This window comes from Astatotilapia calliptera, chromosome 6 (genome assembly GCF_900246225.1).
Source record: "Astatotilapia calliptera chromosome 6, fAstCal1.2, whole genome shotgun sequence".
NCBI lineage: Eukaryota > Metazoa > Chordata > Actinopteri > Cichliformes > Cichlidae > Astatotilapia > Astatotilapia calliptera.
Genome location: NC_039307.1, coordinates 14,614,114 through 14,640,676, shown reverse-complemented (window position 1 = coordinate 14,640,676; position 26,563 = coordinate 14,614,114). Strand labels below are relative to the sequence as shown.

Sequence of the window (26,563 nt, the reverse complement as noted above, 5' to 3'; positions counted from 1 at the left end):
AAAACTCGGTAAACACAAAACAAAAAATATAAGGTTTTTGATTTAAGTCGATTAAGCAATGTTAAGTTGACTGATTCTCCTATAGCAGAAACTTGTTTTTAGCTGGCAATAAAGGAAAAAGAAATAACATTTTATTGGAATATCTTACTTTTTAGAGATATTTAATTGTTTTTTTCTTAATTAAACTTTCAGTCATCAATTAGTTATTTTATCTTTATCCTGTTAGTAGTTTGAAAATACTTTTAAAATTTGGATTTCATTTAGTCATATGATCCATGAAATACCAGAAATGGCTCCACAACAAAACAACAAACTTACATTTTTGTAGTGTTAAATAATTTTATTTATATTAATATTGTGACTGCGTGAAATATCTACGTTTTTATTTTCTGACTATAAGCCATTGACTAAACCCTGGCAATTCCTAAATAACTATAACTTGAAACCTTAGGCAGCGTCCCACAAGGAGCTGCAACGCTTTCAGTGTTGGGGCTCTTATTTTGAAATGTCACCGGATATGTAGCGTTTGATTCCGTCAGCCTTCACAGCGGTCCGGAGCAGCCTGTCAGTCCTCCGGTCTACTTTGCTCGCATCATTCACGTTAGCTATGTGACTGTGTGGCTGCTTCTTCTGCTTCCCGGACCCCCTCTGCGTCCCGGTCTCTCCGGTCCGGCGTCTGTTCAGGATGGATCAATGCAGAGCTAAACTGGAGTCCACCAGTCTGGTGAAGCTGTACGGGGAATTTACGGGGACCAGTAACCGAAAAGGCAGGTGTGCCGTCATCCTGACCGAGAAGGACCTCGTCGTCCAGAGGCTCACGTCGGCACCTGTCGGACGGAACAAGGTGGTGCTCAGTCTGAAGGACTGTGTCGGCTGCCGGGCTTACCGGGGAAATGACAGTGCGGATAAGGCAGCGTACTTAGTCGCCTACTTTTACCCGCTCAAACGGCGGTGGATGAGTTCCAAGGTATCGCGGCAGAGAGTGGAGCAGGGCTTTCGGCTCGCCTCGCTCCAGGACCCGCAAGCTAACCTGGAGGAGGCAGAGAAGTGGGCTCGCGCTGTCCGAGAGCGCTCTGCCCGGCAACAGTTCCCTAGAAACGGTGAGTGTTGGATAGCAACGACAGCGGAAAGTTTGCAGGTAGTGATAGAAGCAGGATCCCACGCTGCAATTACATTCATCTCTGAATGAGTATACCACTGTGATACTGAGGCAAATATGAGTTTCAGTCGTCACCAAATGACTGTTAACCCACACCTTTGCTCACTGGTGAAAGAGAAAGGTTAGTGAAACGAGAAAGGTGCCGCCTTTTTTATGTATATTTTATCAAAAAGTAGGCAGTTTGCGTATAAGCAAAATGCTAACATGTTAAAAGCTAGGCTTAATCTAAAATCAGTATGCTCAGTTGTCCTCGCCTCGTTTTGCTGATATAATTTAAAAAAAAGACTAAAACAAGACACTTTTTAATATTTTATTCTCTTTTACTTCGTTTCTTCGTTTTGTAAGTGCAAAACATCGTGTAAGTCACCTTCTATTTCTATTTCTTCTATTTCAGTTAATTACACCCCCCCCCCCCACACACACACACACACACACTATTTAACCTACTTCAAAATCTATGTAGGTGTTGACCTACATCTTCTTTTAATCCAGCATATAAAGGCTTTTAGTGGCACACAGTGCACTGTGTTTAAAGGTAAGCTCAAACATATTTGTGGTCTGTAAAATGTTAAACAGTCCAAAAAGTTAGAAGTTTGCTGTCATATGAAAAAGAAAAGCGGTGCATCCTCACAAGCTGGAAGCTTTGACCTTAAAATGTTGAACATTTTTGAAAATTAATTGATTTAAAATTAATTTTACTCAGAGTAGCTTATTATCTTGTTACAGTCATACTGTGTTATTTATGGTCATGGATTGTAGTGGGAGGAGCTTTAACTGCTTTTACCCTATGATTAAAAAAGGTGATGAATCACTAAGTCTGTTCTTTGTTGTTGTTGTTTTTTTTTTTAACACAATTACACAAATACCAGAAGCATGATTAAATATAAGGTGGCTTTTATTTCTGTTCAGTTTCTGTTAGATTGTTAAAGCCTTAAGTGGTTATTAAAAGCAATGCAATGTACCATTGATGAGTCATCACCTTAAAACTTCACCTTTGTCTTCCTTTTTTTAAAATGCATTTCTCACTTTTCAGGTTCTATGAAATTGTAAAGTAATGTTTACTATACAGGGCCCACTGGTTTTTCTTTCTTGGCTTATTCTTGTATCACTAAATTTTTCCCCGAAGCACCACTGTTACTTAGCTGTTAGTATCCTTATTCATTTCCTATACCAAACAGGTTTCTTGGCACTTTGTCAGATCTCTCCCGAATACCTTTAAACTGCTCCTTGGATTAATAAAACAAAAGAGCCAGTCTAAACAGAGTCGTGTTTCAGGATCTTTTAAGAAACCTGAAAAAAACCACAAGGGATTATTGCTGCTATTGAGTTAAGGTCCAGTGAAGAGGTATGTCTTGTACAGAGTCCTTACTATCAGTTCTGCTTCATCATATTTAACCTCCTGCTTACATGGATAAAACAATTGTCCTGGTGTGTTATGGAGAGTCACTTTTCAGTTCAGTATTTTCAGCCTCCTGCAAACAAACCCACTTGACATAAAAACACACCTGAGAAACATGAGACAATATTGATTGCTTCTTTTGTTAACGTAATGCTGAGACGTATGATCATTCCAGTGGGAGCTATTCTATAACCCACGATTATACTAAAGATAAGTAAAGAAATTATTTGTCCTTAAAAAACAAAAATCCAAAACACTTTTTCCATTTTCTGTCATACATATTATTTCCTTCACACAGAGCACTGTGACCCAGTTAGCATTTTCCACAAAATTTATTTTTAACAAGACAAAATATACTGCAATTCTGCTCTGCCTGTCATTGCCAGAAGAGAAGAGAGTAGACTTTTAGTAGCTCTGGAAAGTTTCATTTGCTTTGAAATGTCTTGTAATATAAGTGCACGGGTTGTAATCCGATACAGTGACTGAATGAGTGTCCCAGGTTGGGACAGCAACCCAAATAAAAGAGGCTCAATGACTTCACCTGATCTAGCTCTGCCTCTCTTATTACTGGTTTATTCAGACCAATGCTTTGTTTTTGGCCTAGTTTTTGCTTCTCACGCTGTATACTACTGACTAATTTAACACATCAAGTGTCATTGTTGCAATGATGGTTGCTCAGTTTCAAGCAAAAGTAAAGAAAAGGAGATAAATCATTTTGAAGTTCCACTGAATGCTATTTCTTTTTGGTTGTAGTACTTGTAGTTTTTTTTTTTTTTCATGTTTGCATGAGGTGTTTTGTGAAACAATAGATTTGATTTATAATATAATAATGATAATAATAATGATGATGATGATGATGATGATGATAATAATAACTTAGATCTGTATTGTGCCTTTCAAGAAACCTAAGGATGTTTTACATAATAATACAAAAGAGATGGGAAAAGCTTTGTTAGATAAAGAGTTTTTTGATAAAGATTAAATTTATCTCACATGTTTGTAAGAGGCGTTGATGTGTAAACCAGATAAAAGAGTTGCTGAGTTTTTTCTAATCTCTTACACTTACCTTGACTACCAAATACATAGGTTTTACATAGTCAAAAACTTTCCTATTTTTGGAATTCTTCTTCTTTTATTGTTGTTGTTGTTATTGTTATTATTATTGTTCAGTAATTGTTCAGTAGCACCATCACCTCACAGCTGGGGCCTCTCTGTGTGGAGTTGGCATGGTCTCCACTTCTCCACAGTCCAAAGACATGCATGTTAGGTTAATTATTAGGATAATTGCGTGTTTGGTTTACTGTAAATTGGCCATAGGTGTGAGCGTGAATAAATCTGTGTTAGCCCTGTGACAGACTGGCAACCTGTCTCACAGGTGGGGTAGACTCCAGCTCCATTGAAGATGGATGAAGTTAAGATAACAAACACTGAATATTGTTCTTGATTCTTATACATTTTCCAGTTGATCTTGATTGCCTCTTTCCTTGGCTGTTTTTGCGTGCAGTTGGGATTCTCGGTCTGCGTCCATGGCCAGCTTTTCTGCTGCATTATGTATGCTTACTAGGGATATACTCCCTGCTGAGGTTAGATCTGGATGCTATGCTTTGGTTGCTACTGTTGGTTGCAAACTAGTTAGCTGGAGCTGTTACAGACTTACAGTATGTATATTCCTTTCTTACTTTCTGTGTGAGTTGGAAACTGTTCATTACACTGACAAGCAGTAAAAAATAGTATGCACGAAGTATTGTTTTTACATTCACACCACTTCAAATGTGGAAAAATAGACAGGTTGATTGTGGCAAACTGTGTTTATGCTATATATGATTTGCTGGGGTAATTTTTTAGTCAGTTGGTTTATTGGTACCTTATATTATAATAAATTGTTGATATTTTAATTTTAGTTGCTAGTTACTGATTTGGGGGTCTAGAAACATTGGAGTGAGGAAGTGTTCCTCTTATATTTGATAGTTGTAGTAATAATAAAAGATTAATGACTCCTCGATGAAATCACCTGAATGCTGATTTTCAATTATTGTCACCTGTCTGGGTTTTGTAGGATAAAGAATCAAATAGAAGTACTGAGAATAAAATATCAGCTGAAAATGAGTCTATTTCAGCGCTACCTGCTGATGTGTTAGATTTCTGAACATTTTCACAGTCAGTTGTGGTAATTTCAAACCTCATTGTAGCTGCAGGGTCTTTGGTATCTTTGGAACAGGCTAATATGATTGCAGCCTGAAAGGGTGTCTCCAGTTAGTTACTCATTGTGCCCGAGGCCTCATGAACCATACTAAATCATGTTCAGGAGCTCTGCATCCAAACCATTACTCTAAATGAGGTCAATGCAATCCTTTCTGACCTCTCCATCAGTATTGATGCTTGTGTCATTGGCTTAATGTCAGGTGTGCTCAAAGAGTTATTCAGAAAACATCTATTTTCTATACACTCATTTTCCTTGTGTTTGTTTCCTTGTGAGATAGCTTATATAGGCATATTTCATGTCTGCTCAACTTGTCCAGTATTGCTTCTCTGCTCTAATGGTTGACACTGAGTCAGCTGCACTTTAGATCACACATACTAGTTTGCATGATAATGATCATTTATCCAAACATCTGTTAGAGGCATGACTGAAACCACCACTTGGTGCTTTTTTTGTGGCTTAGAGAATTGGTTAGGTCACAGGCTGATCATGATACCGCTGTAATTATGCAATGAAATAGTCTGTCGTACTTATTCTCACTGTTGTATTCCAATTAAAGTATTTTCATTGAGAGACATTGAACACAGCGTTGCTTGCTCAGAAAAAGGAAGTGAACAATACATTGCAGGTCATTACCAGCTGTCGGTTAGCTCTGTGGTGTGATGATGTGAAACCTTTGAAAAAAAATGACACGAGGTGACAGATGAGTCAACAACTCGCCACGATGGCGCCAAAAAAGACTGATACATTCCTTCTTTGGAAATTACAACTGACACCTCAGCTGCATTACCTGTGTTTTTTTTTTTCTTAATGGTATTGTCCTGAGGTTACAAACATAAAATTTGAATGAAAAGACTGAATTCACTTGTTGACAGCATTATGATCTTAAGGAAGGCGATGGTATCAGACAGAGAGGTTACAAGTATTGATTAAACCCGACAGAATATATTGTCATCTCGCTCGAGCATGTGGTTGCTGATGTCAAATGATAATGAACTGCAGCACTGCAGTGCAGTGTATATAGTGGAAGTGTAATCAGCAGTTATTGTAATTCCATTTACTCTGTGAACGAAAATGTTACTGGTGGCTACACAAATTTCCAAAAATGGCATAAAAACCTGAAGATTGTGTGACACAACAACACACATCTATGAGAGCTTTAAAATTAGACAAAAATGATGAAACACAAAGAAATGACAATGAAAACAGGCTATTTCTCAGAAAAAATGGGCCCGTGAAAGAGAACAGTGTGCTATTCAAAAATGCTGCTTAAGGATACAAAAACCTTAGCTCAGCAAACTGACCCAATCAAATTACAGAGATCTCAACCAGGTGGTGTAGCTGTAGCCCTGTGGTTGCTCCAGTCTACATGCCCATGTATCTTGCGTTATATAAAAACAAGTTCATTTACCATTGCCATTTATATTAGCAGAGCAAATCATAATAATGGTAAACAGGGAAATTAAAGGGACAATAGCTAAACTCAAAGAAACTCTATTCCCCTCCGTATTGTCACAGCAGATGGTTCTGTCCATTTGTTTAGCATCTTTAGTGAGATTTTGCAGACATAAGTCACTTTGTTCACACAGGTTGAGAGACCTGTACGCAATCATTTAGTAACTATCAGTCATGAGGGGAAAAATGATCATTCCCCAACTGGCTGTGTGTAATTGGTGGAGGTTAATGGCAGTCTTTGGCAAAAGGATCGCTAAAGTCATGCATGACTGCGACTTGAACCACCAGCTACCACCAGTTGCTAGGAAAAAATATATATTCCAATTGGTTGGGAAAAACTTCCTTGTGTGTTTGGTCCCAAGTATATTGCTGTGGACATAGTTTGAATGGCTGTAACAGTATAATATAGTGTAGTGTGATAAAGGGTTTTGGAACAAATCGACCATATTAGCAAAACCAAACAAGCAAACTGTTTATTCACAGGGATGACTGAATGGGGCACATTGTAAACCTGAATAGTGTGTCCTTGAGGAACAAACAAAAAAATGAAAACGTGATGATACTAGATGGATGATAATATGGGAGCAGCTTGTTTTTCGTGATGTTGGTGGCTCAGTGTCAACTGTAGAATGATGTGCTGTTTGTGTAGAAAGAGACACTTTTTGCTTAGCATCATGCAGTCACTAAGATTGTCACTAGGATTTTGCACTAATTTGTAGAACAACAACATCAGCCATTGAATTTTTCTAACATTTAGTTTAGAGTTGCAGTCCTACCACTACTACATTTATTTTAATTAATTAATATAATATATATATATTTTTTTAGTATGGGTTTTGTAGTCAGTCAACATCAGTGCAGAGTTGAACTCCAGGGCAGAGCGGTGTCATTGTTTGGCCTCTTGAGACAATGTCATTGTCACTTGTAGTTCCTCATTGTCTGGATGATTTTGCTTGTGTGTGTTTTTACCATCAGACGTTTTTGAATTTCAGCATCTGCTACAGCCATGACCCCAATTTCTAGTTTTCCTTTACAGCCTTCGTTATTTGGACGATAATTTAGGTATTGTGTGTATAGAACAAACAACACTGCTGTGACTGTTATTATTTATCTCTGTAACTGAAATCATGAGTAAGGGTTTTGTTCAGGTAGTACTGTAGTGATACACTGAAGGTAATGTTTTGAGTCACTACAGGGATAATGATTTGTGCTAATGCAGTGTAACTGAATATGAGTGTGAAACAATGCAAATGGCTCTGAAGGATCTTATCTGACGTTCTCGAGGGGACTGGCATGGCTTCTTTTAGCTGCAAAATCCAGGCCTCTCTCAGCCAGTCGATGCCGTTACTAACACGTTACCTCAGGCTGAGAAAGTTGAAGCTGGGACACTGGTTTTTGTCCTGCTGCAATAGTTTATAAGTGCAAAGTAGAGTTCTATGTTATATGAACAAGTGATCAATCTTTAGAAGCGACCATTTGTTCTTATTAGCAAACTCAATGTTTTTATTCTTGGACTGTACCAGAGATTCACATCTGTAAATAATGCTTATTTGTCTTAAACTGGGTCTTGGTGCTGCACTCCCGTTCAATCACTGTATGAAATAAGCAGTATTAACTCCTCTCCATTTAAGCCAGCTTTCTTCTAATTGGCTGCCCATTACAAACAGAAGGTTTGAACAGCAGGTGGGTGGAGCTGTGTATTTGAGATGACTGCATTAAGGAAAAGAGAAGAGTAGAAACCATCTGTCAGAAACCAAACGTTTAGAGGTATTTGACTACCAGGGAGTGCTCACAGGATACTTTTCATAGTTAAAATCACGTACAGCATTGTGCTACTGTAAAATCTTGAGTCACCTCTCATTTCTTTATGATTTGGTAGGAAAATGGGACATGGGTAGTAGTTTATTAAAATGTGCAAACATACATGGAATGACTGTATAAAAGGCAGAAACAGAGTTTGAACAATGCTAAGAAGCTTGAAAGTCTATATTTAGTATGATCACCTTTATTCTTCAACATAGTCTGAACTCTCTCACCCAAGCTTTCTTGTAAATTCTTAGTCAGTTTATCGTCATTTTTGGCAAGATCTGCAACACCACTTGCTGAAATGGAGGCTCAAACTCTGACAGAGGCTGGATCCATCGTTGTTGTTGTTGTTTTTTTTGTTTTTTTTTACAATTGGCTGTAGACATTCACTGCTGTACTTCTCCTGCATACCAAAATTTTCAAATTTGGGTTCATTACATCATAAGACCTGTATTTTAAAAATACATATTTTAAAACGCAGATCTTTTTTATAATGTAGTAAATACGTACACAGTAAACACAAAGTACAAAAAGTGTGGGTGCATATGCAAACACAATAAGTACATTTGATAATTAGACACAAAAAAGAGCAGGTGCCATTATTTTACAAATACATGTATTTGTATTTCAAGAAATTTATGTTTTCATCTGATTTTTGCCTTTGTCAACTTTGGTTTGTCTATTGCAAGTCGTTTGAGAAAGTGCACTCATTTCTTTGACTTTTTTTTTTTTTTTTTTTGGGATGGTCATATTTGAACTAAAAGTTATGTACTGTAACCAGTCTTTCCCCTAAATTAACCACTACCTTCTCCACCCTGTTTGTGGAGGGGAAGCATACCTAGACACACAGGCTAGGCAGGCTTTTTGGTGACACTAATTTAATGCATCATTTTCAAGCATGTCACCCCTAAATATGATGTTCTCAGCATAACCCTAACACCAAGTCTTAACCCTTAAAAAGGCATATTTGCATTACTTTATAGGAATGTAGTTACACGCGTTCTATGTTTGTCTTTGGTTTCCTGTGACAAATGAGTTCAGTCATTCATTCATTTTTAGATGAGCGGTTCTCGAGAAAGCTGCAGACTGCAGTCTGCCCATCCTGCACGTCTACGTTTTGAACAGATGCAGTCACACATCGAACACACACACACACACACACACACACACACACACACATTCAGCAAGTTTATCGTTATAGCTGTCCTATATTTAGAACAGTAACTCTGTGTTTTCTTGTATGTTTAATGGGCATCTGTAAATTGTAGCTACAAAAAATAAGATAAGTTACGCTCACTAAATAAGCTCTGCATTATTATTGTCGTAGCCACAGTCTCCACTGTAATTCATCCCAAAGATTATCTGTTCTTTTTGGCCAACCAAATTCTTCCACATCAATCTCACTCATCCGTGTCTTTATGGACCTGGTGTGCAGTCATGTTGGAATAATGACAAATTGTTCAAATAAGGAGGGGAGCGTGAAATTGTCCAAATTGTTTTGATATGCTTAAGCATTCAGGTGCTTGACTTTATAAACCCGTGGCCATGGAAGCGATTTGAGCACCTGATTTAGATTGATGAGTGAATAGTTTGGGCAGTATAGTGCAGTTTTACTGTTCTTCAATCGTGGCATTTGTTTAGTCAGATTGAAGAAGTTCAGAACAACAACCCGGGTGTGGTTTTTCTCACATTTAGAAGCATGTTTAATTTAGGTTCACACTCTTCTGATGAATCGGTCGTGAACTGTCAGTAGTAATAACGCTTCTCAATTCTTGGAAGTGAACCTACATATTTTATTCATAGCAGGTTGTCTGTGTTGTACAGGATCAAAAGAGAAGTCTACAATAAGCAGAGCTTCATGAGTTCTCACTGCAGCGTTGGAGGCATTGGTGTGTGCAGTCAGACAGCAGTGGCAGCAGCAGTTTTCTCCCAGTGGACCTTACCCAACATACGCAGCAATAGAACTTGATGTGCTGTCTGTAGCTCGAGTTCAGTGTCTCGTTCTCTCACCGGAGCTCACTGTAGGTACTGAGGCTCGCTGCAGCTTTGTGTCCGTAATGCCCCTCTCTGTCTAACTATGAAAAAATGCAAACAGTACAATACATTTCAAAGAAACCCTGTGAGACTTGGATATAGATGCAGGAGCTGAATACAAAACAAGAAGATGACTCTCTGTACATTATAGCAGTGAGTGCAGAAAGTTTTCTGTGCTTCGCCAGATTTCTATTCTCAGAAAAGGCTTCTCAAGTCATTCTTTGATACGCCGACAGCAGCAACCACAGTCCATTCAGGCTACAGTAGAGCAGCTGCTACACCTAAGAGTAAGTCAGTCTTTCCTAGTTTAAAAAAAAAATGTGGTTATGGGTTTTTTTTAAGGTGGAAAACATTTACATTTCTTCCAAACAGCAGCAGTGTACACTTTTTCTTGTATATTGCTGCATTTTAGTTTTGTTTTTTGTGCTCTTGTCTTGTGACTTTACGTAAAAAAAATAAAAAATAAAAAAATAAATTTGAACTAAAGGCCAGTTTGGATAACGTTAAGTATCTTACTTGTTGGTTGTTTTCTAACCTCCCTTCCCCAATCTCACTCTAGGGCCTAAAATACACAGACAGACAGCTATTAAATCCTCTTTCTCCTTTCACAACCTTTCCATTTATCTCTTAGCTCAGGATACAGTAAGGGCAACTGCGTAATATACATGCAGGGTGATTTCAATTCAAACCTCAGTGTCGTAAACTCTCTGCCTTACTTAATATAGATTTACAGAAGGCTAACCACTGCCACCTCCTCCTGCTCCTCAGCCTTCCACACCCTTTGTGGTTCTGGCTCAGCAGAAATTTGCTTGTGAGCTTGAGGAGCTTCCACTCTTTGATTTACAAACCGCTTGAAGAGTTATCACCTCAGTGCAGCTAAGTGCTCCTGCAGTTAGCTCCAGTCAGACGAGATGTGGTTTCTTTAAAGGCAGAGCCTATGATTCAGTTTCAAAAGGAAAGTCTTAACCTAAAATATCACTTTAAAATACTCTGTCAGGGCCTTTAATGGACACTTTGTTTTCTGAAGCATGGAAAGTTTCATTTATTTAAATTGGTAAACACAGATGGTAAAGCTGAGTATACACTGTGCTGATGAAAGATGACTAGCGTGAAAGATACTGTTTGTCGTGGCTTCGAAACTCACACAGTCTCCTGTATGAGGTCGATCTTTCTACAAAAAGAATTTTAAACAATGGCAGAAATTTGGGATGATCAACTCACAATGTGACTGCCACTATGACCTACAGCTGCTAACCAGCCAATAGGAAAGCAGCAGCAAGCATGCAATAGTGTGATCAACGTCACAAAGACACAAACAATAACAAACTCAAATGGAATGTATTGTAGTAAAATATGCAAAACCAAGTGTTTGGAATTCCAACAAAGAAGAAAATCTAGTTTAGGTTTGGTATCGGAAGCTCGTCTGCACGATATGTCATTTAACACTTATCCAAAGTTAACTTTCTAAAGAAGACAAATAGTTGAGGAACTGTTCCCACGATGGAGCCCACAGTTCAGCTGGGATTATAAACCATACCATATACATGCAACAAACTCAATGTCCTAACAGTTTATTAGCTTATTATGCTCCACAGTTTGTCTTGTAATGAATTTATAGGATCCTAATAAGTATACTTAAAGAATTTTGCACGTTGATTTGACTGCAAAAACATAATTAATGGCAACATGGAAAATATGGTGATTTTTGCACCCTTTTCATTAAGGCTCTCATTTTGTTCAGTATTGAGATCACGTTTATTTATCATGACTATTTATTGATTTTAATGACATCTCATGTAAACAGAACACTGCTCTCACGTCTTCACATCTAAATTTTGTATTTAAAAAAATGGTCATCTTTATTCACATAGCTTCTTAGGTAGGTAGATGGATAGATGTTTTGGCGAAGGTATGTGTTTGTTGGAAAACACATCTCTTGGGCAAATGGGTGCGATTGGTTGGCGGATTCAGTGCATCTTTGCGATCTGGATGGATACACGGATGCACTGCTCTGGTTTGCCAGTCAGTTGAGTCTGTTCACCTGCAGGTAGCGTTTTCAGTGGGAGAAACATTTTGTCACTCGTCCTTGTGATGACTTCAGTGACCAGAATAAACTTTCTGGGATTTCCTTACCTGGATGATTGAGCATGTATTTTCAAAACCTACACAGGCTTATTTTGATGGATGTCTGAGGTGATGGTAGTTGATTAATGGTAGCAACCACTTCATTGTTTTTCTTGGGCTTCATGCATTAATTACAGTGCAGTTTGTGGTATGTTTTCAGGTGGTTCTATCTAATCTGAAGTATTTCCAAACAAGCTTGTCAAGCCCTGTTGTTCTGTTTGTATATCTGTCTTTTAATTTGTTCTTACTTATCTAGACTAGTCCAGGAACAGCTGTGATTGTCACATTCTGATTTAGAAAACGCTTGAGTTTCTATTGCTTTGCGTTTCATGTAGAAGTAGGTGCATTTTAAATTTCGCTCCATCATGCTCATTTAATTGTGGGAAGCCAAAATCATGAATGAGATTAAAATTCAATTAGTTGTAGAACCCTAGAAACATTTCTCTCAGATGTAATCACTAAAGTGGCTTCCACTATTTATTTAATTTTTGTTTCACCTCATGTTTTTGGTAGGCTACGTTAAAATAAAAAACCCATTAGAGCGACATAAGAGAATTACTGATTTTGAAATAGTTTAACTCATTGAATCTGTCACATTGCGCAGAGCTGGAAGAGCACGTATTGTGTCAAATACAGTACGAAATAGATGTTAATCCAATAATCTCTTAAATGTGGAAACTGGATTCCTTCCTAATGGGTGTTGTCAAGGCTTAGAGTGCAAATCTGCACTGAGCAACAGGCAGAAGTGTGAGCACAGCCTGTGGTGTATCTGTCTTTCCTTCTACATGTTCTTTAGGTGAATTTTATGCAATAATATTAGCTACCAAAAAAGGTCATGTAATGTTGTCTGGGATTTCATAGACTCTTCTGTGGGTTAATTTAACACAAATATATGTAAATATATGTAGTTACCTATCTCTTAGTTTTGAATTATAATTTTTTTTTTTAACTTCTTGGCTAGTTGTAATCATTGTCTGAATCATGGTCATCTTTTCCTATATGTGAAACGGACATTAAGACTTAGAGCAAAATATAACCCGATGTCTCATCTCTCTCTTTAAATCCCCAGTTTTCACTGAGTTTTGACAGTTTGACTGGTCCCATCTGCAGATTTATGCTGGCCGAGATGCGGGCTCAGCAAAGCGTAATGAAAAGCTCGGAATTTTTCATCAAAAATTGCAACATTATAATTTCCTAATCACAGACGGTTGATGCTTTGTCATACTTCACTGCTGAAGGGGAACTGAGATACCGGAACTACTGACTGATGAGTGCAAGTCATCACTGTTAGTCAGACTGAGTCGTAGAGCAGTGATCACACTTCAAACAGAAACAGTGACCATGTAAGGTCATAGAAATAATGAAGATGCAGCTTGATGAATATCCCTGTGTCCCTTCCTAAATACAAACACTGAATTTATATAACTTCAATTAAAAAGAGTATTAAAAAGACTGGAGAAGTTTTCACAAAAAAATTGGAATAAGTGCATTTGAAGTTTACCATGAGACATTCATGTCTGTGTCTGGTTTATACAAGCAGATACAGCAGGAAAAAGAAAAAGGAAGCTGTCTGTTCTCACACTATATATGCACCCAGAAAGCTACTATAAGAAACCTTCCCAGAAAATGTGTTTTTTTTTTTTTTTTTTTAATGTTTTTTCTTTTCTTTTTTTACTGCTCCTGGGTTTTCCCTTTCATTTAGGTTGTTATTTCCTGTGGCGAATAGCTCAGTAGTGATTATTCCATTAAGATCTGGGACGGTTCCAATGCTGTTGGTTTGAAGAGAGGAGATGAGACGTCTGTAATCACAGATCAAGTAAACGTAGTTGAGGCGCAGAGCATAGCTTTGTTGTTGGAAGTTTCCTGTCATTTTGTATCTTGATTGTTGTTTGTGAGGTTACTTTTTAATTTACACAGTTCCCTTAATCGCCTCATCCAAGATGCTGAGTTTCTTGTTTTTACCAATTTTCACCAATTGTGTGAAGATGTTCCAGTTTGACTTCTGCTGCAATTGTTATTATTATTTTTTTATGCTTTATTTTTTATGATAAATTGATTGGCATTTGCGTCAGCAGGGCTTTCATCAGGACTATACAGATCATCAGCAAATAAACAAACACGACGCTTATCTGCTGTCATAAAACTCCAACCAGTAGACTGTTTAGAAAAAAAAATATATATATATATATTTGCTACAGTCTTTTGCATCTTATATTAGATGTTTTGGCTCAGTGCCATGTTGCTGCTGCAGCAGAGTTAATGATAGAGGAGGAAACCCAGAGCGTGGACAGACAGACGAGAAGATAGTGTCCTCTGGAATGTTTGTAGAAAAGCGCTATATAAATACAGGCCATTTACCATTTACCATTTAGAAGAGGAGGGGTGCCACACAGGAAGTGGCATAGGACTGGGTTTAGCCAGCAAGAACTGCTGTGTGGGTGTTGGGATGCACGCGCACACACACACACACACACAGACACAGACCCAGACCAAGGTCAGGGCGTTCGGTGCCAGCTGTCGTGCAGCTGATTCATGAGGGCACTTTCTTGTCTTTCCCTCAGGAGTCCAGTCGCTATGATTTTGAGATTACTGCATCTGAATGATACAAGGAAATGTGACGTTAACGCTCTGCATTTATAAAAAGACATAACCAGCCTTTCTTGAATGCCAGTTTATAGACTAATGTGATTATTGTGTACCGTTACATACAGGTTTTACCTGCCATTACCGTTACCCGAAGGACCTTCTGCTAACCCGAAAAAGAAAAAAGAAAAGTGTAAATGTTTTGTTTTGTTTTGTTTTTAATTTATATGCTCTCATTTTATATGAGCTCAGAGTGATAGGCTGATATGTTTTGCTTTCATTTAGTCACAATAGTTTCCCTCCCTGTATGTGTGTCTGCATATGTAAACCCTCTTCTCAGATACATGAAGCAGAGCCCAGTGAAGTGAAGATAACCTTAATTACTTTAGGTTATGTTACTGTGAAGGTAATAAAACAACGGAGAGAGTAAGAAAAAAGTATTCCTGTTTCCTGGATCCATCCATCCCACAAAGCATCAGCTCAGGGGAAACCCTGCACTTAATTGTGCACAGTTCACTTGTTCAGGCTCGGCCTTGGCCACTGGAGCGCCTTGAGGCGACTGTTGTTGTGATTTGGCGCTATATAAATTGAATTGAATTGAGTTGGAGCTTATTGTACCAATGCTTTGGTGGAATTGCAAGCATTATCTTGCAATTCCACCAAAATGTGGTGTGGCTCATTTCTGAAGTGACACAGAAACTGCTCTCACACCGGTCAGAGTAGTCCTGGGTGTATTTTCAGCAGAAGCCTCGTCAGTTTGCACAGAGAGGACGAGGAGTCAGCAGGTCAGAGGAAGGATAGAGAGTCTGGTCGATTAACAAAATAGAGGAACCTGTGCATGTATTCCTGGAATTACTACAATCAAGGACACGGGTATTGAGTAATACTTACCAGTTCTTCTGCTTTACTGAAATAAAAGGAAAAAATTGAATTCTTGGGAAAAATGAGAAGTAATTAAAATGAAATTGCATACTTGAAGTGAAAATATACAGAAAACCACATCATATTACTTCTTAAATCAAGTCCCCAACCTCTCCTTAGTGTCTAGAGCACTGATGACCTTATACAGGAAAATAATAGTGGGGATAGTGTGGGTTGTCCTCTATTAATGGATAAAGTTTTATTTGTCACTAAAATACTTTAATATATTTAAAATTACTCACTTTGGGGATTCTGATTCATGTTGATTTATTATACTGTGATTTAAATGTAGCTGAGCATTGTGACACTTGTATTTTTCCTTTATTTGCTGTTCCCTTCTGAGTTATTCCAGCAAACTAATAATGAGATAACAAATGAGAATAAATTAAACAAGCAAATATACTCAGGTGTGTCTATTGGCTCTAAAGCACGAGCAAAGATCGAGCTTTGCACCACATAGTCCAGATTCCAGAATTACCGGTTTAATCCACAGATGCTGCAATATTACTTAGATAGTGCTAATAAAGTGGCAGCAGTGTGTATAAAGTTATGGCAATGGTTCAGTTCAGGATTACTGAAAAAAGACTTAACGCCTGAAGAGTTCACCTCAGGTCAAACTGTTAAGGTGCCGTAACGTGTAAACCTCTTTCCGACCGGTTTCTCTGCATTCCAGCGGTATCACTGTCAATTAGGTTTTTAACCAGTTAGACACACTCATCACTAAAGCATTTCAGTTGTTCAGCTGTCAGACGTGCTAGGATGAAAATCCAATCAACTGCAAGAATCAACTGTGAGAATTCTCAGGAATATCACTGTAGGGTTTTTGGATATTGAGTTGAAACAATATAGCATGACACCCAGACTTTTTTTATTGGATCACACTATTTTTAGAAGAGTTTATTCCCCCCCCTGTACCTGTTTGTAAAATGATCCCTTAGCTGCAGCTTGTCAAATGTAGCGGATAACTTCACCAGAGCTTTTTTTTTGCCTTTTATTTTAAATATTTCCCATCTGACCTCCAACAAAAACACACTGAAAGGGAGAGGAGGAATGAGATGGAAAATTCATGAAGTAGTTTGCTTATAGGTTTTGTGTGGGGAGGCAAGAAATGTTCTTTCTATAACTTTCTAAAACATTTGAGATATCACCATGATATCATCTTTCGTTTCTCTCTCAGAGCTCGTATCGTACTTTGCATATTAAGTAATAATCTTTCAGATAAAATGGACCTTTTAGGCTAATGTGTAATTTTTATATTAAAATGAGCACTTATTTACCTTATACTGGTAAATACAAAATCCAGTCAGTCAGTTCTTTCCCTTTAAGTCAGCGTTCCTTTAACTGGGCGCCCCTTCATAAGAACTGCAGGTGGATGCTGCTGCTCTGATTAGAGTCAGAGCTCTTCAAAAGGACGTCCCCTCTCACTTCCATCACGAGGATTCGAGTTTTAAAAACTGACTGAAAGAGCACTCTGAAAAGATTGCATTCAGGATTGCTGTACCTAATTAGTCCTCCTCAGAGGAACAGAAGGCCAGCAGCAGTTCTTCTCTGTTTTTGTTAAGCCCCCACACCCAGTCTTCTTCACTGTGTTAAAAAGATCACTGTGAGATCTTTGTAACCCTCTGATAACTGTTTCAATCCCTAATTTGCATCAACCCCGCAGTTAAAAATTTAGCAAAGAGCTCAGAGCTGTGCACATTCATCTTGAGATGCAAGCTGTGTCATTGGACTAAGTTAGTGTGTGCCACTGACCTTTGTTTCTGCTTGCGTCCACAAATTTTTCTGTCAGGTCTGTGCACAAAGTCTCCTTATCAGTGGGTTCTTAAGTAAATGAGCTGTATTTCATAGCAGCTGCAGGTACATTACAGGTAATATCACAAAATTAAATTCAGATTAAATAAAGTACATTTATCACATTAAAAGAATGCACAAAATTTGCAAAAGATCAGCTGATGCAGAAAAAATACCAAAAACAGTGGGTCAACACATGCATGCATCAGCCAAAAATCAGTTCACATTAATGTGCAGAACATTCAAGGTTCTAGTTCATGCTGGAAGTGTTTCTGTGTATGGCCCATGTTTCTGTCGCTGAAGGCATTCATTATCATGACCTTTTATCCCGCTGGGTCTATGCAGGCGATTCAGGCTTGCACTCCATCGGTTCCTTCCTGTTGCGGTATTAATGAAATATTTTAGCAGTAACAATCGTTTTGCACCTCCATCCTCTCCTTTACACGAGGCCAAAGCTGGTTAGGAGAGATAAGGCTACTGTTTGTGCATGCATCTCCAAATATACCAGTGTGCAGATTCCCAGGTGTCCTGGCTTCTGGCTTTTCTTATGTAGGAACATTTAGTGCTGTGTCTTTTGTGTTTAATATTTTATGACATTTCAACAAAAACTACTTCCTTTCTTGGTACAATGTGTGTACCCTTACTGAAATGTCTAAATGCTAGGGGGTGACCTTATTATTAGCCAACTCAATGCAAATTTGCATTTCAGCTTGGCACAGTGGATGTAAACACATTACCCTGATTAACCTTGCATCGTGTGTGCATAAAAAAATAAAAATAAAACAAAAACTATTCATCTCTCCATCTCTGTTTTTTCATTTTATTCACAAGCATTTTTTTTATGGCACTACAGAACACATACATCATCCTGCCAGGCCGTCCTCCCACTGGTGCTGAAGGGGCACAAAACACTAAAGAAAACAAGGCGAGAATTATGATGGTCTATCAAAGATATAGTATAACACAGAGACGTGTGCAGTATGAAAAATATCCGATATAATATATAATATATATATTTTCTTTAAATCATTTCTCAAAGAAGCAGTCAAGTTTCAGTTTCCCAGTATACAATTTGTGGTGTATCTTCAAACCCGTCGTACTTATTCTGATCATATTTGTGGATTCCTTTAGTTACATTTTCTTTCCTCTGCATTGTAGGGGTGTTGATGAGCCAAATGTCCCGCCCGTGCCAGATGATGCTGCTGGTGAACCCACAGAGTGGGAAAGGACAAGCACTCACGCTGTACAACAACCACATCCAACGAATGCTGAATGAAGCCGGCATTAAACACACTCTGGTTATCACGGGTGAGTCGCAGGCACATATTCTACGCTCATTTTGGTTTGATTTTTAATAGATGTTTATTAAAAAGAACTTCACATGTGCACTTTGAGAGCAGAGCTGCAAACAAACAAAACAAATCAGTCAAGCTTTTTATTCCCAGAGAATTCAATAACTGTAATTAATTCATTCAAGTCTGAAAAAGACTTGAAAATGTAAATTAATATTCACTCTATTTTTGTCTGATTTACCCTCATTTGAAAAACGAGACAGACACTTGATTTGTGCCTGATGGATTGATGAGTATCTGACTTTTAAGATAAATTGGTAATATTTAATGAATCCATCCAAGGAGGAAAAAGTCCTTGAGTAAGATCTCTGTTTGCTCCACAGAACTGAAAGAAATCATCTATTATACATGAATCAAATCATCTTCTGGGATATTTGAATTGCTGGCTCAGTTGACTGAGTGCTTAATAAAATAACGGAATAAAAAGACACTGAATTGGGAACGTTTATGTGGTTAGCTTAAAGATTCACAGTCAGCTGGTGGCTTTCTGCACAGAGTTTACATGTTCTTCCTCCCACAGTTAAAAAGATGTTGTGTATGAGGATTATTGGCGAGTCTAAATTGGCGAGCTTTTTGTTCTTTTTGGTCAGCCGTGGCTTGGATGCCATCTTTGCCCAGATCGTTCTTGCTGTTGAATCATGAACTCTGACCTTAACCGAGGCAAGTGAGGCCTGCAGTTTTTAGATGTTGTCCTGGGTTCTTTTGTAACCTCCTGGATAAGTCATTGATGCGGGCATGCAGTCTTAGAGTAATTTTGGAAGGCCAGCCCCCCCAGGAAGGTTCATCACTGTTCCATTTGTGGATAATGGCTCTCACCATGGTTCGCTGGAGTCCCAAAGCCTTAGAAATTGCTTTGTAGACCTTTCCAGACTGATTCCAATGACTTTGTTTCTCAGCTGTTTCTTTGCATGATGTGTTGCTCTTTGTCAGATGTGTCGCTCTTTGAAGTGATTTCTTGAATCTGGCACTAATCAGACCTGAATTTGACTACTGAAAATGAATCAGCTTTCCTAAAAACTGCGTTAATCACAGTTAATTCCTGATTTAAGAGTGGCAAATACTTTTTCACAGCACTGTACAAGGGGGTTATCAGGTGTGGGTTTTGATGTTTATGGGCTGATAATATTATTTTATATGTTTGGACCACCTTCAGATCTGGTGGGTTTTTTAAAAGGAAGTTCCATTCTCTTCCCTTGACTCCAGTGTGTCAGAACCGTTATTCTTTAGCTTAATTTTCAGTAAGTGGATAAAGTTACAGGGAGACACAGCTGGTGATTAGGCAGGTAGTGAGCAGCAATGATGTTGGTGTGGCCAGAAAAGTTACAGTGACACGCTAAATGTTCATCCTCAGCACCTTAAAGAAACTGCAGTGAATTGGAGGACTAATTCATGGAGCAAAACATAGTCAGTGTATTAAAAAAATGATAAGCAGATTTGTCTTGGCATCTCTTTTTAGCTGAGACGCTGAATTTATGCTTAGGCCTTAGACGTGGGTTTGATCATTTTAAAAGAGAAGTGGATGCTTAAAGTTTGTGGTGAAATCACATTGCGAGGGAACATTGCGAGTGGTCATAATAGGATTTCCAGGGAGGAATCTAAAAATAGCAGATGCACTGATATCGGTCCGGAGGAGGGTGAGTCAATGATCTTAAACAGGCCAGGTTTGTAATTTTTATGGATGTATTGCTGTAATTTTTTAATCACACCTCATATTGTAGCAGTGCATACTTACAAGTCAACCTCCCACTAGCAGGATGAGTCAATGATGACACCAACCAACACACACAGCTCAGCAAAGGCCACACCTCCATTCATGGATCTGCTTTTCTTTCCCTCTCTCTGTCTCTCTATCTACTGCTGCCCAAATCCTCTTGTTTTCATGCTGCTGCCACCATTATGTTGACCAACTGCCTCTGAACCGTAAGCATGCTGTGCTGTTATGTAATAACTTTGTGTGCACACACTCAAATACACATATGGATAAAAACAGGTCCATCATAAACACACACACATTCACACAAAATCCCCTTTAGCTGTAATGTGCTTTGATATAATCTCACGGGCCCCAATTCTGACATGTTCACCGTTGACTCTGTAATCTACTCTGGATAGTAATGATCTTATAGTGCGTTGTTAGAAACTCATCTAAAACTGTATCATGGCAGACAGATAATTCATCAAATCAGTGGAGTTTTTTTTTTCTTTGAGTGTCTGTGTTTGTTCGTGAATCAGTGTCGTGTAGGTTAACAGGCAAAAAAAAGTGGTTTTCATCACAGTCGGCGGTGCACCAAGAAAGAAAGGAGGGCAGAGGGAGAACAAATCACAGTCAGGAAGAAAGAAGAAGAAATCCTCTTACGGTGCCGTGCAGAGAATGTCGAAAAGACAAAAGACTTTTTATGATTTCAGAGATGTACTTTTAGACAAGTTAATCCCGGAGAACGAATAAGAATAGATTAATCCTCAAATCTACATCTATGTAACAGCATGGCCACTGACAGGAGAACTTGATTACAACAGCGATGGACAATCTGATCAACTTCTGAAATAAATGTTTCTCTCTAATCTCTCTCAAATAGCCTAGAATTATGTCTCAGTACTAAATATCTCCACCAGGCATGTTCAGAGACCAGAGGTCAGGTGGTTAAAGACAAAACGTCATTAAACAGGGCAAAATAGTGTGTGAGCACGATCCCCAAATAGCACTGTGGGTAGTTTTACAGGTGATTTACAAACGTGATGCTTTCCTAACCAAGGTGTAGTCAGTCCAGTTTAAAGTGCAAAAAGTAGCACAAGCCTTTTTTCTGCTTTAAAGATCTGCATTCCTGTTGTAGTATCTGTACACTGGCATTCACAGTTTTTTGTGTACTTTGTGAACCGTTTATGATTTTTCTGCAGGTGAACGTAAAATCAGTGTTTTCAAACTCTGAACATACTTAATTTTGCACACTCAAGGTGGAACATCACAGTGAACGAGCAGTGACCGAAACTCATGTTTGAGTTACTTTAACTTTAAGTTCAAAGTAAGGGGGCACGATATGACCTCAATATTAGATCGTAATATCCCTTAAAGCCATCCTTTACGACCATGTAACCACGTCAGTAATATGGACTTACTGCTTGCCTTTCCTCTCATATGGAATGCAACTACTGACGCTCAGTTGAGTCATTTATTTACATTTGGTCCACACCTTACCTGTGCCTGACGTGTGATTCTTGCTCATTCCTGGGTGTGTCTCTTTGTTTGTCTGACATTTTTACATTATTCATATATTTATGCCTCTTTGCGATATGATATGGCACAGTCCTAGTTCAAAGATCACTGGAATACAACAACTGCTAATCTGCTGTTTTTTTGTTTTGTTTTTTTAAAAAAGAAAGAAAGAAAAACCGAAAAAGAGTGTTAACTAAGGTGCAGCGTCCGAGTCGAAAGATGAAACCAAAACAAAAGTGCCAAAAACTGCAGCTCCTCTTGTGGCAACTTGAGGCTGGTTTCAAAAGAGTCGATCACCACAGATTCCCATGTTAAAATATCCCACTCTGCTGCATTAAAAAGCATGATGACAGCCTGGTGCGAAATACTGTACTGGCCTCTGGACTCTGCTAAGCCTCATCCACTAGTTCCAGTCATTACATTAGAGCTCCTCCACTACCTGTGACTATTTTGTATTATTATATGTTTTCCTGTCATTTGAGAAGGAATTAAAAAGTGGTCAATTTAAGTTGTTTATACCCATGTGTTAGCTCATTGCCTGTGAAAAATATGCTTTATAATGTGTTTTTTGGCACCCTTACTTTGTAACAGCATGTTTGTCTGCTCCTGTGTGTTCGTGGCATCTGTATGAAGCATACGGCTGGAAGCGTTTGTGGATGCTCTTGTAAGCGGATATTAACAAAAGTGGACAGAGTCATTATTGAATCTTGCTGTGTGGCAGCTGCGGGCACTGCCAGGGGTGGAGGATGGATGAAGGATGACTGCACTGCTGTGGGGGTCCAGTGTAGAGGAGAGAGTGTGTTGTTCTGTCTGTGGTTGTGTTCTTGTTAGTGCACATGTGAAGAAGGCCTGCTGATTCCTCACAGGCACTCTGAGATGACTGTCAGACAGTATTAATTAAACAATGTCATGCTTTTCTGCTCCGGCTCATAAACTCAATACAGACTACAAATATTTACCAGAAGAGATGGCTATTCCCTGAAACTGCTCCGTTGCTGTCTTTCTTGTTCAGTCTTTTGTTCTTTCATTTATGACAGCACTCGTCATGCTCTTTTGAAATCTGCTGTACATCTCGGAGCTCTTATTCTCTGTTGTGACCCACGTGAGGATGTTAAAACATTTATTGCATGAACACTAGAAGAAAGGGCAACGAGAGAGCAGGAATTTTCCTAGATCTCACAAAATGTTGAAAGGAAACTGTTTAAAAATCTATCGCAGCCTCCTGTTAAGCAGGAATCCAGGAAATCACACTGGAGCTGTGCAATAAAGCTGCACAAAGCGAGTGACATTTTGACAGCTGCTGTAGACAAGTAAAAGGCTCAAAATAGTAAGGAGACATTGATCTCAAATGCCAGAAATCCTGGGAGATAACACAGCATACCCGGGTACAAAATTGGCTGGGCAGTGATGCTTAAAGGGGAGTGCTGCCAATTTTACACATGAAGATACATATTACAGTGTTTGACAGTCCATATTTTGTGGCGACTCTCAGGAGGGACCAGAAATGAACCCTTTAAAGCCTGAACGATGAAATAACTGACAGAAAAGTAGTTTGTCTGACAAATGTAAAAATATTCATTTGCTTGTTTCTTCTTCTTTTTGGTCTTAAAAATGTCTTGTGCAATTTATTTAGGTTTTTACTGCTTTACTCATGTCTCCTAAACCACAACCAATCTAATATTATCAGACTGTTAATCTGGAATACTGAAATACTCTGAAAATCAGTTAAGAAAACTATACTTTGTCTATGTCGATACTTTATCCTCTATACTCTAGCGTTCATGGAGGCACTCATTTTTAGGCTTTGAGAGCTGCGTAGCCAGTGTAGATAACAATTGTGGGAATACTTGTTTGATATGGAGGTTTCCACTTAACCACCACATAGTTTGTGTTAAGCTGCAACTAACTTGTAAAGTTGGTCCACGGCTTTACTGTCACTGAGTCGAGGTACGTTTTCCTCGGACACACGGAGAAGAGGGCGGTGGTGTTTAAACTCCTGTTGGCTGATCTTGCTTGAGGCCGAACTGAGGGCGGGAAATGTCTGTCAGCCCATCTGTGTCTCCATGGATCTGCGATGAGATGTTTTTCTGTTACTGTTACTACAACCTCAGAAGTGCTGGGTCAGTGGAGTGAAAGCCAAGAATTAAACAGAGTGTGCGTGTGTGAGAGAGGGAGGGGGATATAATTTTTACAATTGTGTGTGTACAAACTTTGGGTGGCTTCACCGTCAGGCCGCTCCCGGCAGCTGAGAAAGCTGTCGCAGTGTTTAGTGTTTCCTGCTCTATACACACACACACACACACACACACACACACACACACACACACACACACACACACACACACACACACACACACACACACACACACTCGGTATGTTGTGCTGTTTAACTGTCATCACCTGCTGTCATGTTGCTGGAGGAGTGCAGCTGCTTAAAGATTGCTGCGGGCAGGAAACGTAAAAAGCAAGGTGGAGGTTTATTAAGCTGCCTTTAGCTGGAAGATTAAGGTCGACAGGAGGACGAGGCTTTCTGTTACCTTACATGCACTTAAACCATCACAACAGAGGAATTTGATATGTGGAGAACTGTAATGTCATTTGTGAGGCTGTCATCTCAAGAAGAATGGCATTTAAGGAAGTGCACCCAAACAGGATTTGTTTATTTTCAAGTGACACTGTGCTCTTGCAGCTGTTCAAGCCCTTGCAGGAGCTGATGCTTCAGTGCCACAGATGGGCCGGTCAGTCAGCTGGTGGCAGGATTTTACTGTAAGCCAGTAGGCTGAGATTGATGATAAAGTCTTTATAAAAGTAAGTCTTACCACTTCTCAGCCATTATAGTAATGCCTGCAGGCCCATTTGTAAATGAATGTGGAGTCTCTCAACTCTAATTTCAATATTCAAAGGGACCTAAAAACTGCATATATCATATCACTGACCATCGGGTTTTAACAAACAATTGAAAAGTTTGTGGTTTGGTGACAGCATGCAGTGCAGAAAAGAAAATCACACAGGATGTTGACTTTTACTACAATGTTTTCTGTGAAACAGCATGTATTTGATTATGGGCTGGAATCTGTCTTCATCGTGATCCTCTCACAGTGGCCTGTAATCTTCTGTTGTAGCCATCTGCTGCCCTCGTTTTCACAGCTCTGCCAATCTGTGCCAATCAGTTCCAGAGTCAGTCAAATGTTGCTCAACATGAAATTGCAGTCGGTACATTGCTGTTAAGTACCTGTTCAAAGCTAGAAACACAAAAGTTCAACAGCACTTGATTTTGTCTCCTCTCCACTGCAGCAACTACTATAAAAACCATAACAAGCAGTTCCACCATCCCCTAATGGTTTGACCGATGTGAGGAGCTATCCTTCAGCCACACCGCAGTGTTGCTGCTCTGCAGCTTTGTTGCTGATTGGAGGCCTTTTAAACCTTTTCAGTGTTCAGACTCTGCGCAAATAACTAAATGTGATGTGACTGGACTGATGAGGAGGAATTGATCCCTTCATTCTGTGGGATTCAGGGAAGAGGAAGTAGAAAGAAAGGAAGAAAAAAATAGATCCGTCACTAGAGAGAAGTGCATGTGTGTCTGTGTGCTGGGTTAATTAATGCATGGAATCTGCATGTATCTTTGCATTAAAATCAGAACTTTAGGCATTTTTACAGAAGTAACCCAGTAATGAATTACTTCATATTTCTTCATATTTCACGTTCTGCTATTTATGGTATGTAATGATCGGTTCTCAGAGCTGTGAAAATGTGGTCTGGTCCGAAAAGACACCAGGACCAAACTGGCTCGCAACGGCACTGGAGGCGTATTAGTGTATTAGCATAACTAACAGGCTGCTGAATGAGAGCAGTGTCTGGTTTCTGTGTTCCTATTTAAAAAAAAAAACCAAACCCATCTTCAACAAAGCAGTGCGTGGTGGTATTAAAAAAAAAAAAGTTGTTCTTAATAGCTTCTTAATAGCTTTTGTAAGTATGAAATATAAGCACCATGTTGAATATGTAATACTAAATGTCTAAATACTTGATACTTTTAGTGGGGATACAGTGAGAAATCCAGTGATTCCATTATTTCAACAACCTAAAGTCCAACTTTACTGAAATGCTTCATCGTTACCTTAATTTTTTTTCTTATCTAATCAAATGAGAGAATGATTGCTGCTTTGTAAAGAAAAAATAAGAAATATGAAACACAGAAACACAAACCAGTGGTGCTGCTGTGTGTGTGAGTGTGTGTTTTACACCTCAGAGCACTTCTTCTGCCCTTTAACCTTGAAACTGTTGAGAAGGAGACTCTGACAGTGAAAGAGCGATACAGAGGATTCCTACAAGAGCAGACAAACGCGAATGGAATATTCAAAAACCTGATTAAGAAAACTCACGAGGCTTGTGCAATAAAATGTTCAGATGTGACACGCGTGTGTAGGGCTGTTCGATATAACGATATATATCGGATGACGATATAAAAACGTCTATGTTTTATTTTACGTTATCGTTTGTTTCGTGGTGTCGCAAAATAAACTTTTTA

The 26,563-nt window shown here is 38.8% G+C and overlaps 1 protein-coding gene across 2 annotated transcripts in view; it reads left to right on the top strand.

Annotated features, from left to right (window-relative positions):
* Positions 1-363: 363 nt before the first annotated feature.
* LOC113023970 (sphingosine kinase 1) overlaps positions 364-26,563 on the top strand; it is a 40,132-nt gene continuing 13,932 nt past the window's right edge. Inside the window, exons 1-2 of one of the 2 annotated variants that reach the window (XM_026170478.1) lie at positions 364-1,100; positions 18,631-18,780. In XM_026170478.1, the coding sequence (XP_026026263.1) occupies positions 686-1,100; positions 18,631-18,780 (565 nt within the window). In that variant the 5' untranslated portion in view covers positions 364-685. Of the gene's footprint in view, positions 1,101-1,201; positions 1,281-18,630; positions 18,781-26,563 lie in introns of those variants that run through there. The other variant, XM_026170479.1, reaches the window with a different exon arrangement.